Here is a 16919-nt window from a genome sequence, read left to right as displayed (position 1 = left end):
ATGATGATGGGTAAAACACTCTGCATTGCCATGGATGGGAGGTTTGGCGGCAGCATTGCATCCAGAAAAGGTAAATTCACACCTAGAATAAGTATCCATTCCAGTAACTTAGATTTTCATGCTTGTACCATGAACACATTACCCACTGATCCATCTCCCCAGTCTACATGCCTTTTAAAAATCAGCTATGGTCAAGGAAGTGTTTCTCTACTCAAGAAATGCACTCATCTTTTCTTATTCTATTTGTGTACTTCCATTATTTACATCAAACACATTTGATGTTGTAGGGTATAATGATCCAACCCTTAGTATGTCAATTTGAGGCTCCAACATTTCATTACAATCTGTTGTGTAACAGTTCCTCCAGGATTGAAACATCTCATCCTACAGAGAAGTTCCTTAAAGAGGAAGGTTAACTACTCAAAATAGCTTAAGGAAACTGAATAGATTCACTAGGGCGCTCACTGCCAAAGGAAGGGAAAAAAGCCAACAGTTCTGTTCAGACTGAAGAACGCAGAACTGCAAAGACCCTTAGATGAGTCCAGCTGCCAAGAAGACAGAAGAGCTGAGTTGCAAAGAAGACTCTCAGAGAAGAAAAGGTACAAAGAAGTGCTCCAAACCAAGCCAACTGCCTGGAAGCAGCAGAAGCAAACCCAGATGTCTGGGAAAGGTTTAGATTAACTGAGGCACCCAGCAAAGGACACTCTCCAACCTGTTGAGCTGCCTGCAGGTTGTGCAGTGAGCTCTAGGTTCCCACATTTGTTCACTGTCACTCGTGCACCACATGCTGGTGTCGATCTTGGTGGTTCAGCTGTCATTTCTGCTCTTGTGAGTAATCCCTTTCCCTTATTTCTAAAAGTAATCCCAATAAAAATTCATTGGTTCACCAAGTCATACTTTGGGTATGCCTGTACTATGTATGGTCTGTTGTGGGTTCCCTATCTAGGGTGATTAGATAATGTGTGTGTAGTGGCTATTCCTGGTTGTCAACTTGACTATATCTGGAATGAACTACAATCAAGAATTAGAAGGCTCTCTGGGCAGTGGTGGCGCACGCCTTTAATCCCAGCACTTGGGAGGCAGAAGCAGGCAGATTTCTGAGTTCAAGGCCAGCCTGGTCTGCCAAGGCTGTACAGAGAAACCCTGTCTGTGAGTGTGGGGGGTGGGGACAAGAATTGGAAGGCTCACCTATGATCCTAATCTGGAGGCTCAGAGATACAAGTTTCTGACCCAGATCTTGGCATGGAGATCTTGAAGCATAGTGGCTATGAATTCCAGAAGATTAAGACAAGGAGATCTCTGAGTTCAAGGTCATCTTGGGTTAAAGGCATGTATCACACACCTTTAATCTGGGCCACACCCTCTGCTGGAGACCTAAATAAGGACATTGGAAGAAGACTCACTCTCCTTTGCCTGATTGCCTCATGGGACTGAGCAACTGCTTGATCCTTGGACTTCCATCCACAGCTAGTGCTGACCATTGTTGGGGAGTTGGACTACAGACTGTAAGTCATTGACAAAATAAAGACTACCCATATATCCTGTGACTCTAGAGAACCCTGACTAATACAGTGTGTTACATATCCCCAGGAAAGGTTTACAAACACAACCTCAGAACTTCCAATAAGACTTTGCTGGGGATCAAAACCAGGGCTCCACGCATACAAGATGAACACTTTGAAAATTGAGTTATATTCCCCACCTCTACAAATAACTCTTGACTCAGAAAGTTGTGAGGAGTGAAATATCAGCATATAGATAAGAAAACTAAAGTTAGAATAAAGCATTTGCTTGATATCATGAAGTTAGCACCAGGACAAAGATCTACTGTTTCTCCAGCACAGAAATTGTCTTAGACAGGATTTCTATTCCTGCACAAACACCATGACCAAGAAGCAAGTTGGGGAGGAAAGGGTTTATTCAGCTTACACTTCCACACAGCTGTTCTTCATTAAAGGAAGTCAAGCCTGGAACCCAAGCAGGTCAGGAAGCAGGAGCTGATGCAGAGATCATGGAGGGATGTTTCTTACTGGCTTGCTTTCCCTGGCTTGCTCAGCCTGCTCTCTTATAGAACCCAAGAATGCCAGTCCAGAGATGGTACCACCCACAAGGGGCCCTCCTCCCTTGATCACTAATTGAGAAAAGCTGAATCTCATGGAGGCACTTCCCCAACTGTAACTCCTTTCTCTGTGATAACTGCAGCCTGTGTCAAGTTGACACACAAACCAGCCAGTATAGCAATCTATGTGTTGTTATAACAAAATAGCTATGACTATATATTTTATTAAGAAAAGAAATTTGTTGATCTCATTCTGGTGACTGAAATGTCCAAACAACATAGCACCTCATGTTGGAAAACCACACCCCCTCCTAATACATTATAACACATCGCAATGGTAAAAAAGGAGATGGCTACATGAATAAGGTACCAATTACTGGGGACAAAGAACACTGAGAAATATCTTAAGTGCTGCCAACCATACGTTCCCCTATCACTGAGACCAGATATAGGTTCCCTGCTACATATTTTCCTAATGCTAACCCTGTATATCACTTTCAGTTATACTGATATTGTACTTAAGCAACCATGCAATTTGTGTTTTAATTTTATAATGTCTACTTCCTCAAGAATTTTGACAAAACAAAAATCTTTATTTTGTTTACAACTAAACCTTGGATTCTATATACTTTATACATGACAAACGGGACACTATTTCTAATTAAAAGTCTATAAAATGAAATATGTATGAGGTGAGGGTTTTCTTTTTTAGTATATAAGTCGTTGAAGGACAAGCCAGATTACAGTGGGTATAGGTTAAGAATGAATCAATGGCTAGCTGGGCGGTGGTTGCTTTCTAAATATATCTCAGATAGATTGACGGTAGCAATTCTGGGAAACGCTCAGCAAAAGGCTACTTCCGGAGTTGTGCGGAACCACTTGCCCGAACATGTGTAGTTCCGTGGGAAGGATTTAGCGAACGGACCGCTTCCTGTTTCTGGATAGGGGCGGGTGCAGGGAAAGGAAATAGCTGCGGGAGCCGCATCCTGCCTGCGCTAGCGGCTCAAGAGGTGGAGGCAGAGAGGGCGGAGAAGGCAGAGAAGGGTGCCGCAGAGAAAAAAGTGTCAAAGCCAGTAAGTCAGAGCCTTAGAGCACTGGATGGAGAGCAGAGCCTCAGGTCCCGCTTTGCAGATCTATGATCTCAACTTGCCGAACCGCCCAGTGAGGTCAGAGCAGTGCTTTCTAGGTTGCCTGTCTGTCAGCGCCTCATTGGGACTGCAGGGTTCCGTGGTCGGGCCTTGCAGGGCTCCAGACTGCGCTAATGCTGGCCGGCCGAGGTGTCGTGAAGCCAGGGGAAGCCTGTGCCATGCTTTCTGGGGGCGCTAGGGCTCCGCATCCTGGACAGCTTCACTTGGAATTCTAAGGGGGCGAGCACTATGCCTCCCATTTTACCTCGGGAAGCCAGCAAGATCCCGGTGGTGAACAAAAATTTGGCGACTAAGACGAGAGCTTGGGAGAGTTGTAGAACTACTTTCCCCGCCCTTGTTCAAGCTGCCCGGGCTGGTCGGAAGTGGAGCTGTTTTTAAAGGCAACCGCCTCCGGCCTGCTTGTCACTTCAGAATAAGTTAACAACCTTCAGATCCAGTGCTAAAACAAGGCGTTTCCTATCGAGTCGTTAAATTAGTACTGCTGTGGGTATCAAGTGATTACTCTGCACATATACTTGATGGCGAAGTTAAAAAAAAAAAAACCAAAAAACTCCCCAGTGCATCTTGAACAAACAACACCGACTAGCGATCGTGACTTAACTTTGATCCTACTTTCCCACTAACCTTCACATTCACTTATAATCTATCACCTTAGCATCTTTAGTTTAATGATAGTCATCTTAAAGGCATCACGTTATGAGTATGCATCTATGCAAAAAAATATATTAGCATGTAAGATTGCTGATTACAGACAAAATGAGTGAAATGATTATACAAGTTGCTGGAGAAATTGAACAGTTTTCAGTAAGCTACTACTTTTCTCTTGTTGAAGGTACGGCTTTAGAATACGGTGAAGGATACTTTTCATGGTGCATGGAAGGGAAGCCAATGCGCAGGTAAGCCTTTTAAGAATAAGAAACATTGATTTCAGTGATTGAAATTTAGTGCCTACTAACAGTGCCATCGTTTAAAATTATTTATTCAAAAATCTTAACAAATCCTGCTTGGAATTAATCATTCTTGTTTCAAGTAAACTAGTAATGTCAGAAATTAGCAACTTCTTTTATTTGGTTGTGTTTTGTATTGTTTTGGGGTTTGGGGGTTTGTTTGGGGTTTGGGGGTTGGTTGTTGAAACAAGAACTTATGTAGCCCTAGCTGTCTTGGAACGTGCTATGTGGACCAAGCTGTCCTCAAACTCAGAGATCCACCTGCCTCTATCTCCCAAGTGCTGAATTAAAGGTGTTCCCCACCATACCCCACAGCTTTATAATGGAATGTAGGAGTTCGATTTCTAAAGATTTTGGATTTTCTCGTTCTTAATATTTAAATCTGCCTCTTTGCATAGTAATTTTTTGTTACACATAACCTTTAAGTGTACTAAGATACTTTGTGAGCTTTCTATAAATTTAATATCCTGTACAATATGGAGGATTCTGTTGCCAAGGAAAAGTAATATTTGTAAGACGCTGTACTGCATTCCTAGTTATGGTTTGACTATTTTATTGGTGTTCAATAATATACTTACTAAAATAGCTGCATTACAGTGAAGATTAAGGACAAAAATAGATGTAGAAAAATAGAAAAGTATGTAGTTCCAGTCTGTCTTCCTCTAGAATTTACTAATGCCTTTTCTCAATCTGTCTAAGAAATTGTACTAGAATCTTTATTGAAACAAGCCAGTTCTATTTATTCATTGTTTAAACTTGTATCATGGCTATCAAACTCTGTTTTGTCATATGTTACTTAACATCAAAGATAAGCAGCACAGAGACCCTTACATAGCAGAGGCATCCCATCATAAGGACTTAGGGCTGGACACGGCCGTGCAAACGTGTAAGTCTCCAGCTCCTTACAGGCAGAGGCAGCAAGAGCTCACAATCAAGTTCAGGTAAAGAGTCAGCATCTGCGTCCTTTTCCAGATTTGATACATCAACTGGCTTTGAACTGTTCTACTTTCTCTTGTCCAGTTAACTTTGGTGGTGTATGTGTCCATGATACAGTATTAGTAAATGTTCACTAATGCTTTAAGATGTCCAACTGAAAAGACAACATAGAGGTGACACATTACTTATGTCTTACCCTATAGTAAGAAAGTATTCGATTATAACAAACTAGAAGAAACTAACCACGCACATATTAAATACTTTCCCACTTCATTGTCTAGCATGATTATAAAAACCACTGGTTTTGTCTCATCCTCAGTTGCCATATATGCCTTATCTTATGTAATTGCTAAAGTAAGAACTTAATATTTTAAATTAGATTTTATTTTTAAAAGTTTCATATAATATCGTTTGATCACATTCTTTCCCTACTCCCAACTCCTTCCAGATCCTCCCTATGCCCTACCCATGCAAGTTCATGTTCTTTTCCCCTCTTAAACACATGCACACGCACAGACACACCGCTGCCACCAACAACAACAGCATGGAGTATGTTTTATGTTGGCTAGCCACTCCTGGGTACGGAACCTACCCTGGACTGTGGGTGATACACTCAGTGAAACCTGAATTTTCCTCTCTCAGCAGCTATCAATTGCAAATAGCTTCTTGGTTGGAGTAAGATTTTGTGCCCAATTCCCCCTTTAAAAGGAAAGTCAGACTGTGGCAATGTTTTTAGTTTATTAGTAATTCTATATAAAATATACACTGAATCACTCAATCCAAGGAGCTTTTCTTCTTTATTTATATTACATATGCTGTCAACTTTTTAAATGATGTTGATAATTCTAATGCATCAGTTGTTGAGTTATAGTTTCTTATCATACCCGGCCAGAGGCCAGCCTACCCCACTGTTCTTTGGTCTTACTTTGACTTAATGCTGCCTACGTTACATTCTAGTTACATTTCCCTATCCATTCCTTCTGCTGCTGAAACCCAGAAGTAAACTCTCCAAGGCAATGCTGGGTCTGTCTTCAGCTGCCGCTAAAGAAACCTGGAATGAAAGCAATTCCTTATTGTGGTCATTTGGATGCTTATTCTCTCCCACAGATTGTAAGTTCGCCCATAGCACCTAATGCACAGCACCATAACCGCACAGTACTAAATGACTACTGAACATTGTCTGAATGAGCTGCTCCTCCTGGCTTCCCCTGGCTGGAACGCAGGCTTTGCGGACAAGAAAAGATTGAAAGCTATCCTGGCTGGCTCATCTTTTAATACAAGGTTTCTAGCCAGGCGGTGGTGGCACACACCTTTAATCCCAACACTCTGGGAGGCAGAGGCAGGTGGATTTCTGAGTTCGAGGCCAGCCTGGTCTACAGAATGAGTTCCAGGACAGCCAGGGCTACACAGAGAAACCCTGTCTCAAAACACAACCCCCCCCCAAAAAAAACCCAAGGTTTTTGTTTGTTTGTTTGTTTGTTTGTTTGTTTTTTACCCATTATGGAAAATACTATGAAAATTCCTAAAAACAAAACAAAGCTTATCACTTGATTAACTATCACATTAATATATGTGAATGTATATATGTGTGTGTGTAAATCCAAAGGAAATTACATCATTGCATCAGAGATTTCTGTCCTACCGCGTTTATTGCAGCACACACAATATATAATCACCTGATGTATCCATTGAATAGAAGAAGTAGAAGAGCATGCGTGCGTACGTACGTGCGTGCGTGCGTGTGCGTGCACCACACACACCCACACAGCAATATTTAGCCATTAAAAAAAAAAGCAGCAACCTAGATAAGTTACAGCACCCTAAATTAAAGTATGTTATCATTGTGTTAAGTAAAATAAACCAGATATTAAAAAAAAAAAAAAGAAAGCTGGACCCTGCATCTCACTGGCTGTTCCACTCGGGACAGCAAGCTCTGCACCTCACCTGGGCAGCACACTAAAGTTGGCCCTAGTGGTAGTGGTGTGCGTAGTAGAAAATGAACACGGGCTGACTCTGGGGCACATGAGCCAGCCCTGAGGGTGTGATCAGGGGAGACCCAGCCCCACCATCTGCCATGAGGTGGATGGCATGGGAGCAGGGAGGATGCTCTCTGCCCCCTTGTCCCTCACCCCCTACTGCAGTGGGGAGAGCTGGACCTCGGGTGAGAGGAGGAGAGCTCATCCTGCCCCTCATTGGTGCGTCCTCTATTGTCTTTTTAGGAGCCAATGTACAGGACATACAGAACAGACTCTCAAGAGCTTGCTGTCCAGCACTGGCTAGAAATGAAGGTGGATTCTGCATAGTTCTGAAAGGAAGAATTTAGTTGTGGTTTTTTTTTTATAGTCAACATATCACACACATTATTATAATTCTCTGCCATTTTACAGATGAACTTGTGAGACACTATGATGACACAGTCCTGTAGTCCCTACACTCAGGAGATGAGGCAAGAAGATTTGGAGTTTGGGGCTAACCTGGGCTATACAGCAAGACCTTGTTTCTATATTTTTGGTGACCAGTACATATAAACCTCTCCTTTTTTAATATAGTTCATACACATTCATATACACCCTTTAAATAAATTCCCTAGTGAACATCCATATAAGTAATCTTGTGAGTTCCAGGACAGCCAGGGCTACACAGAGAAACCCTGGCTCGGAAAAACCATTAAAAAAGAGGAGGAGGAGGAAGAGGAGGAGGAGGAGATACTAATGAAGTGTTAGGACAAAGTATTGAGCGTCCTCTAGAGCTGTTTTCTTTCTGACTTACAGGGAGGGCAGTTTACTTGCATGGCTACTTTTATCCAGTAAGTAATGATAAGATATCTTGGAGTTAAAAAAAAATTCATAACCTAGTTCTATTTTAAAAAAACAGGCAGAGGCTGGAGAAGTGGCTCAGCAGTTACACACTGTTCTGTATGGAAAGAACTGGAGAGAACTCAAGTTCACTTCTCAATACCTGTACCAAGCAGCTCACAACCACCTGTAACTCCAGCACCAACAGAGTCTGACGGCATGGCTTCTGCAGGCACGCATGTGCACACACACCCACACATATGTTAGTAGGCCTAATTAAACATCATAAAAACAATCATTTTAAAACAGAAGGCCAGGCTTCCTGGAATTATATATGAAATCTAGTGTTTCGTGGGTATCCTGTTGTGCAGATCAGCACTGTGAGATAGTATTTATTTATTTATGCTCTGAGAATTTTTTTATTCAAATTTCTATTCAGATGTGTTTTCAAATGTATTTATAACCATAAGTGAGTGTCAGCTCCAACAAATCTTAAAGTACAGGTTGTTGATTTCCAAATTCAGAAAAAAGAAAATGAAGTATTGAGGATTGAACCCAGGGCCTTACACTGCTAGGCAAAGGTATAAAAGGAGAGGTATATACATCTAAGAAAACATTCCACTCCACAAATCTTTTGTTATAAATGTTTTAGAGTAAAAAGGTATTGTTTTCTAACATTTTTATTGCAACTGTTTTTAAAATTAAACATTAGCAGAAGATGATCACTTAATTAATACTGTTGTTAGTATAGTCATGGGTTTTGGGAATATTTGACTCTGATGTTTTTCCCAACTCTAGATTAATCCAGGAATTTATATTCTCTGATCTAGGATAGTAAGTATTGTCAAATAAAACCAGCCACAGAGAGGCCATGCTGCCATGTTTGTGATATAGAATGTCATTAGCTGACAGTGTTATCCAACAATAGTTCTGTAAATCCTTCGTCATTGCTTCATCATTCTACACAGCAAATATTTCACTCCTTATCCAGTCCTCCCATGATCTGTTACCTCTCCTCATGACTGTCCACAAGTGATATGCAAATTAATCTCCAAGGAAATTCTTCCCTCTGCCCAAGACTGTGTTTTAATTCTACACCTTATTACTCTCCAGTGGGCCACCTTACCTCTCAGTTGTTTAGAACATTTATCCCACCAGACAAAGACACCAGAAGCATAAATTATCTTTTTCCAGGTCTCTTCTAATTTCTCATCACAGATACCTAAAAAACATAAAATATACAGGGAAAAAATACTTTCTTTCATAAAACCCTGTGGAGAAAATGAGAGAGGGAAGGTTATTAGATTTTTAAATATATTTGCAAAAATAAACAGCAGAAATAGGAGAAACAGATCTACTATATAAAACAAAATTCAGTTTCTAGAGCCAAACACTTGTAGAGTTAAATACACCTTTCCAGAATATTTAAAAGTAATATCTCAACCTACCAGTAACCCCTGTTCTTATGCCCTCCTATTCTAGAAGAACAGGATAAGCAGTCATGTAGCTATATGTTTGGTTCTTTTCTCCTAAGCATGATAGGCAGTCCCAGAGCAGAATTCCAAAATCACTTCTATTTTAAGTACTTGGCATGGTTGTTTAAGACAGCTTTTGACAATAATGCTCTGTATTTGGAGTCAGAGAACCTAATTCAGACAGATTTCAACATCATCAGTCTTTATGAAGTAAGCACACTTGTCCCCACTCACACATGATAGACACTGAGATGAGACAGCCACTAGTTACTTTTATGTCAACTTAACAGAAGCTAGAGTCTTCTGAGAGAAGAGAACATCAATTAACAATTTGTCTTCATAAAATCAGGCTGTGCTGGTGAGTTGGCTTGGCATTTGAGAGCACTGACTGGTCTTCATGAGGTCATGAGCTCAAATCCCAGCAACCACATAGCGGCTCACAACCATTTGTAATGAGAAGCAAATTAAAAAAAAAAAAAAAAAAAAAAAAAAAGGTGCAGCAGAGAGCGGGGCCTGAGCAAAAGGGAGAAAGGGGGAGAGGGGAGGAAAAAATAATAAAATTAGGCTGTAGACGAGCCTATAGGGCATTTTCTTAATTAGTGATTGATGGGGACGGTCTCAACCCATTGTGGGAGGTGCCATCCCTGGGCTGGTGGTCCTGGAATCTGTAAGAAAGCAGACTGAGCAAGCCATGGGGAGCAAGCCAGTCGGCAGTACCCTTCCATGGCTTATGCATCAGCTCCCACCTCTAGGTTCCTGCCCTGTTTGAGTTCCTGTCCTGGCTTCCTTCAGTGATTGACTACAATGTGGAAGTGTAAGCCAATCAAACCCTTTCCTTCCCAAGTCACTTAGGTCATGGTGTTTCATCACAGCAACAGAAACCATTAGCTAAGACAAGACAGGTTAGGTAGTTTTTCAGCTTAGTAAGTGAGAGCCTAGTTTGGACTCATATTTGCCTAATTACAAACCTGGCATTCTTGCATGAGAACTAGATGAGACTGTTTGGAGGATATGCTTTATTTTCAACAAGAAAAGTTCATGTATTAACAGCTCCTTAACAGACCTGTGATGCAGGTGATGGGGTAGAGCAGCACGCAGACGAGAACAGAAGCATTGGCTGTCTAGGAGCTTGGATTGTAATTGCAGGAGAGGGCCAATATATCACGTAGTTCTGAGAAATAAAAATAGGAATTTTGTCATATAGGATGGTCTGATAAGCTGGTAATCAAGCAAATGTATGAAAGGAATGAGAGAATGTGCTCTACGTATATTTGGGGAAAGAACTTTCAGGAAGAACAAATAAAGTTCTAAAGCAAAAGAAGCCTTGACTTGTCCCCAAACCAGCAAGAAATTCTGTGTCTGGAGAATAAGGGGAAGTCAGGAGGTGGGTTCAGAGTCTCTGCTGGGAGAGGCTCCAGAGAGCTGCTAAGCTCTGTGTCCTCTCTGCTGGACACTTAGAGAGGAGCTTGCATGTGGAAGTGGCTCGAAAGATGTGATTTACTTCCCCAAAGGAACCTTTGATTGCTGTTTGGTGAAGGAACATAATCCGCAAAAGGAGAATCAAGACCGTCACTCATAAGGATGTTGTAATAGTCTAGTTGAGAAAAGGCTGGGATAGCCAGCATTATTGTGAAGGCCGGACCAGTAAGAATGAGGGAGACTGTGGGATACATTTGAAGGTAGGTCAGTGGCATTTGCTGATGGTTGGGTTTGAGCCTGTGATAAGAAGAGACCCTAGGAGTTTTGGGTGGAGCAACTGGAAGAATGAAAACTTTCTCTGTTAATCCGGGAAATTTAAGGGAGACAATCAAGGAACTGGCTTCAGTGATATAGGGACATTACCCAGGTAGGAAATAGGGGTCCTTTGGATGTTTGTTTGTGGGTGATGAGAACTATTACGTTAGATTAATTCCCCCAAAGATGTTTATCCAGAGTAGACATTTAAGGAATAGGACATTGGAGAATGACTTCATTCAGGAGTTTCTTTCACTCAGGTTTGGTGGTGCATGCCTTTGATCTCAGTAGTAGAAGGCTAAAGCAAGACGATTATAAGATGGAGGCCAGCCTGGGCTACATAGCAAAACTATTTCAAAAAATAAACGTAAGAATTACTTTCTAAATTTGAAAAGCATTTACTTAGACTGTAGAAAAAAAGTACTGTTAATGCAGTACTCAGAACACAAACTGTATATGTTGATGTATATAATGCTATGATAGCGTGTAGCAAGTGTTATCTATTTTGTTGACTGGGCCTTGCTATGTACCTCAGGCTCCACCCTTATCCTCTCCAGTGCTGCAATTACAGGTGTGCACCCCACACCATATTTAATGTTATATTTTAATAGAACAAAGTAGTAACACAAAAATTAGCTTATCCACATTATGCCTAGATAAAATAAAAATTGTCCAACAATACTATTTTATTTAATTAATTTAATCTTAATTTTACATAATTAAAATTGGAACAGTAACACTGATTTCAACCTTTAATATCAGTGGTATGGGAATTTTCTAGTTAGTCTTCCTTCTTTACCATTGATTTTGCTTTTTCTTTTACCAATGTTATCCACGTTGTTTATTCTTCCATCATCTCCTACACACAAGACAGTTGAGAACCACTAGGGATACTCAGTGGTTAAGAGCATTGGCTGCTCTTCCTTAGGTCCAGGGTTTGGTTCTCAGTAACCACATGGCAACTCAGTACTCTCTTTTTCTTCAGTTCCAGTGGATCTGATTCCTCTGGTCTCTGCAGGTACTAGGCATATACATGGTACATGTATGTAGGCCAAACACCCATATACATTAAATAAATAAATATTTTAGGAGCTTCCTTGATAGTTTATATGGGTGGTGATATTATCTTTTTTTTAAGTGATGCAAAGAACTAGATCTTTATTTTATTCATCCTTGGGCTTTTGACTTCTTTTGCAACTTTTTTTTACTAATTTTGAGATTATAATAATATTTGTCCTTCCCTTTCCTCTCTCCAAGCTCTCCTATATAGCCCTCCCTGCTCCTCTTCAGGTTCCTGGCTTTTTTTCACTAATTGTTATTGTATGCATATATGTATATGAACATGTATATGTATATACATACATATTCCTAAATGGAATCTAAATGGAAACCTAAATGGAAAAGAAATATTCAGTCACTTCTGTGGACGTGTTCTTGTGGTATCCTTGCCCTCATGCACCTGCAATCTTTCTTTCTCCTTTCCACAGGGTTCTGCAGAGCTAAGGCTCTTCCTGATGTTTGGCTGTGGGTCTCTGCATCTGTTTCTGTCAAGGACTGTGTGAAGCCTCTCTGATGACAGTTGGGCTAGGGACTAATCTATGGGTATAGCAAAGTATCATTAGGAATCACTTTATATTCTAGGAAGATTGACACCAATCTTAATTAATAAGCCAAATTAATAAAGGAAGCAAATAGACCCAAATTAGTATAATTAGAAACAAAAGGGAGATATTACAACAGGTAAAAATGAAATTTAAAAAAAATCACAAGGACCTATTTTAAAATCTCTACCTATTAACCAGACCTTTTGTTTGTTTGTTTGTTTGTTTTTGTTTTTTTTATCCAGGGTTTCTCTGTGTAGCCCTGGCTGTCCTGGAACTCACTCTGTAGACCAGGCTGACCTCAAACTTAGAAATCTGCCTGCCTCTGCCTCCCAAGTGCTGAAATTAAAGGCATGCACCACCACTGCCCAGCTTAACCAGGCATTTTTGATATTAGGGCACAGAGATAGACTATATGATGTTTCAGTCCATCTGAAACAAAGAAAACAAAAAAAATACATTTTCTAGATATTGATAAAAGAAGAGCTAATATAAAATGTTGACATATTACTATGTACAGATAGAAAAGAGTTGATATAATAAAATAGCTTCATAAGATTTTGTAAATTGCAAATTGTGTGGGATCATGAGAATCACTTGACTCAATTCATCCTAGAATGTAGCCATGTGGTGGCACATCATGTCTGGCCTTGGAGTATTAGGGTACTATGTAATTAACATTAAAATTGGATTTGATTTCAGGAGAACAGGTTTTAAATTATGAATCTATTACTATGTTGCCATGTTATCTTTTTTATTATTTATTTATTTATTTACTTCCCAAATCCTGGTCCCTTAAAGAGTTCCTCCCACTACCCCCATCTCCCCTCTGAGAAGGCAGTCTCCTCCTAACACCCCCAACACCCTGGCGTGCATTCCCACACCCTGGTACATAAAGATTCTCCTTTAACCACTCAGCTTTAAGTATCAATTTTTAAGCTGTCAAGGATATACAGTGTTGCTTCTACCAGATGTTGGAAATTATGAACAATTTTTATTTATGAACATTTTGTATAAATCACCTATGGACTGAAGCCAACCAAAAAGATTAAGATTGAGATTAAAAGTAACATAATTTTAACAATAAATCAATATTGGAGAAAGAAAGAAGCCTGTTCTATGCTTTCAGCATTGTGCCTTTGTCATGGGTTGCAGTTTCTGATTCCTAGAATGTCCTGTTTGTTTCCTCTCCTTCCAGGGGACTCTTGTGACCCTCTATGCTTTATTAAACTATAGCTCTAGCAGCACTGTAGCTTTGTGGGAAGGAAACTGATAGGTCGACTGTCTTTCTCAGACCAGATGATAGACTATGTCAGTATAGTCACAGATAATTGGTGTCTGAAATAGGGCTGATCAGAATGCTTGAGTTACCTATCTCCACCATTTTAAAATTAAGCATTTGTGTGTGTTTGCATGTGGGTCTATGCAGTAATGAGGGGTGCGCTCAGCAGTCAGAGGAACGAATCTCCTGGAGCTAGAGTCACTGGCAGTTGTGAGCTTCGTAGTATGAGAATGGGGACATTACCTGGGTCCTCTGGGAGAGCAGTGCATGTCTTAACTGCTGAGCCATCTCTCTGTTCCCAGTCCCCTTTTTAAGAAGCATAATACCTTTGAATACCAAAGAAATGCAGTGATCTAATTCACTTAAATTATGGAAAGCCCCAATGTAATATCTCCATTATGCAGCAAAACAAGTCTTTAAGGTAATTAGATAGTTTATATCTATCACATCTAAACCTCTATGGGTGATATGAAACAAATTCTTCAATATTTTGTCTTTGCAAACTCTAAGATTTATTGATACATAATGTACAAACATTCTACATATTTAATGTATACATTTTGATGGGTTTGGACATATGGACAACCACTGTGTAAGTTTCTTTCTTTGTTGGTATGATGAAATGCCTATGAACACAGGCTCATAATTGAGGGTAAGTTTATAACCAAGGCAGGGAAGTCATGGAAAGAAGAACTTGAGAAAGCTAGTCACATTGCATTCAGTCAGGCATAGAATGAGGAACACTGATCCTCAGCCTTCTTTCTCCTTTTAACTCAGCCCAGGACTGAGCCCAGGAATAGCACTGCCCACCTTTAGGAGGGCTCCTTCTGCCTTAGTTAGCCTAGTCTAGATAATCAGTCACTGATTGGCCTGAAGGCTTGTCTCCTAAGTGAGACAACCCATGTTGCCATCACATTATATATGACTATCACCTCCAAAGGGTACTTTGTTTTAAATGTGGTTCATGGTAGAACATTTATTTGCCTTAACCCCAGAAAACAAATAATACAATAATAGTTTATTAAGCTAAAGTGCATTTTGTTTGGACCACCTTTTTATCTGGGTTTATTCCTTCCCTTTTCCCTTCTTGCTGGGGTTATTTTTGTTTTGTTGATGGCTGTTGAATGTTTTTGGTTTGGAGTTTTTGCTTGTTTGGTTCGAGTTGTTTGTTTTGAAATCAGATCTACTGTGTCACTGAGTTGGCCTCAAGTTCAGTTTGCTACTTCAGCCTTCTAAGTGCTGGAAAACAGCATAGACCTACCAACTCCTGCTTGTTTGTCCTCTTTCTGGTTATTCATGTATTTCCACTCTAAATAATTAAGTTCTTCAGTTGCTTCTTGATGTACATTGAATTTTCTTCAGTTCACAGCAAAAAGCTTTGTGTATTATATAACTGATAGACGTAGATTTCCTTTCTCTGAGTTTTCACAATGTAATGATTATGAAATTCTAATTATTTGCCGGTTATTTAAACTACTGTTTATCTACCAGGCTCACACCTCCATTTCTAGGTCGTAAGATGAAAATTGTTTCTCATATATTAACTGAAATAACCTTTTTAAAGATAATAAAACCTTAACTATGTTTTAGAAACTAAGAGATAATATTGAAATGTGGGGATTGGCAAGGTGGCTTAGCAGGCATGCATTTGACAGTCAAGCCCGATGATCTAAGTTTAGTCCCAAGAATCTACTGTAGAAGGAGAAAACCAGCTTCAGAATGTTATCCCTGATTTCCAAACACAAATGTTCAGTGTGTGTGTGTGATCGTTCACACAGATAACACTAATGATAAAAAATAAAAATTAAAAAATCATCTCATATCATTTCATTTACTTTTATCTGGAAAGGGGGAGCTTAACTTCAGTTTTGTTGTGCTGACTCTAAAATCCATTTTGTAGGCCTTTCTCCAAGTTACTTGACTTTCCATGGTTTACTAGTGAAGGTCTCCATGACTGAATCAAAACAATCTGTATTCAAATGATTTCCCCTTTTCTGGGTCCCCACTCCCCGCAAGTCCCATAATGTAAATAAAGAATACATCAAATAAAAAAAAAAGAATTGTAAGATAATAAATTTTTGCTAAACAAACAAAAAAAAGCCAATCTGTATTTGGTACAGTTTCCTGGGCTTTTAAAGAGAGAGGTACTGAAATCTGCATAACAAATAACAATACCTTTATTTTGAATTGCAAAATAACTCTACAAACTTTGCCCTTCTTGTAGCACTCACAAGAACTGACTCCTGGAGGAAACTATGGTTTATTCCAAAGCAGCAGGAGACCTGCTCAGGAAGAATCAGGTTTTGAGAAAGTCACCAATAATCAAAGTGGCTTCTTTATCTGTAGAAGGAGGATATTATTCTAGATGAGCCTATGATGCATTTTATTCCAAATGTTGAAATATTTGAACCACTCAAATATTGAGTGGGATTTGTAGTGGGCTTTTGTTTTTGCTTTTTCAGATCTTAAAGAAAAGTAATTTTTGCAACCTCGAGCTTGTCTGTTTCTTTTTAAGATTTATTTATTTTTATTTTATGTGTGGGTATTTTGCTTGTATATACACTATGTGTATTCTCAGAGGCAGAAGAGCATGCCAGATGCCCTTGAATTACAGCTTGGACCACACATACTTAATATACAGGAAATACCCAGCTTACAGACTTCAACAGTGGTTATTTATATACAAGGACAGTTCCTAAGTTCCAGCTGTCACCCTATCCTAACATATTTACTTGACCAGAACCAATAGCAACAAGTTGCAGAATAACTTTTAAAAGAGGTCTCCTTTCCCTGCTCTTTGTACCCACGTTCTTGACTAAGCAGAATGGATGTAACTCTTCTTGTCTGTTGTTTCATTTTTAGCTTCTTGTGAGACACTCTGCATTTTACAATTAAGTCTAATCCTGTGTATAACACTCTTGTTATAGAAAAACCTAGACCTC

The 16919-nt window shown here is 39.7% G+C and overlaps 1 protein-coding gene across 2 annotated transcripts in view; it reads left to right on the top strand.

Annotated features, from left to right (window-relative positions):
- Nucleotides 1–3015: 3015 nt before the first annotated feature.
- Klhl20 (kelch like family member 20) overlaps nt 3016–16919 on the top strand; it is a 47189-nt gene continuing 33285 nt past the window's right edge. The window contains exons 1-2 of one of the 2 annotated variants that reach the window (XM_052200282.1): nt 3016–3132; nt 4040–4103. In XM_052200282.1, the coding sequence (XP_052056242.1) occupies nt 4081–4103 (23 nt within the window). In that variant the 5' untranslated portion in view covers nt 3016–3132; nt 4040–4080. The other variant, XM_052200283.1, reaches the window with a different exon arrangement.

The sequence above is a fragment of the Apodemus sylvaticus genome, chromosome 12 (assembly GCF_947179515.1).
Source record: "Apodemus sylvaticus chromosome 12, mApoSyl1.1, whole genome shotgun sequence".
Classification (NCBI taxonomy): Eukaryota; Metazoa; Chordata; class Mammalia; order Rodentia; family Muridae; genus Apodemus; species Apodemus sylvaticus.
Note: the sequence above shows the minus strand (reverse complement) of the source record. Positions and strands in the feature narration are given on the sequence as shown.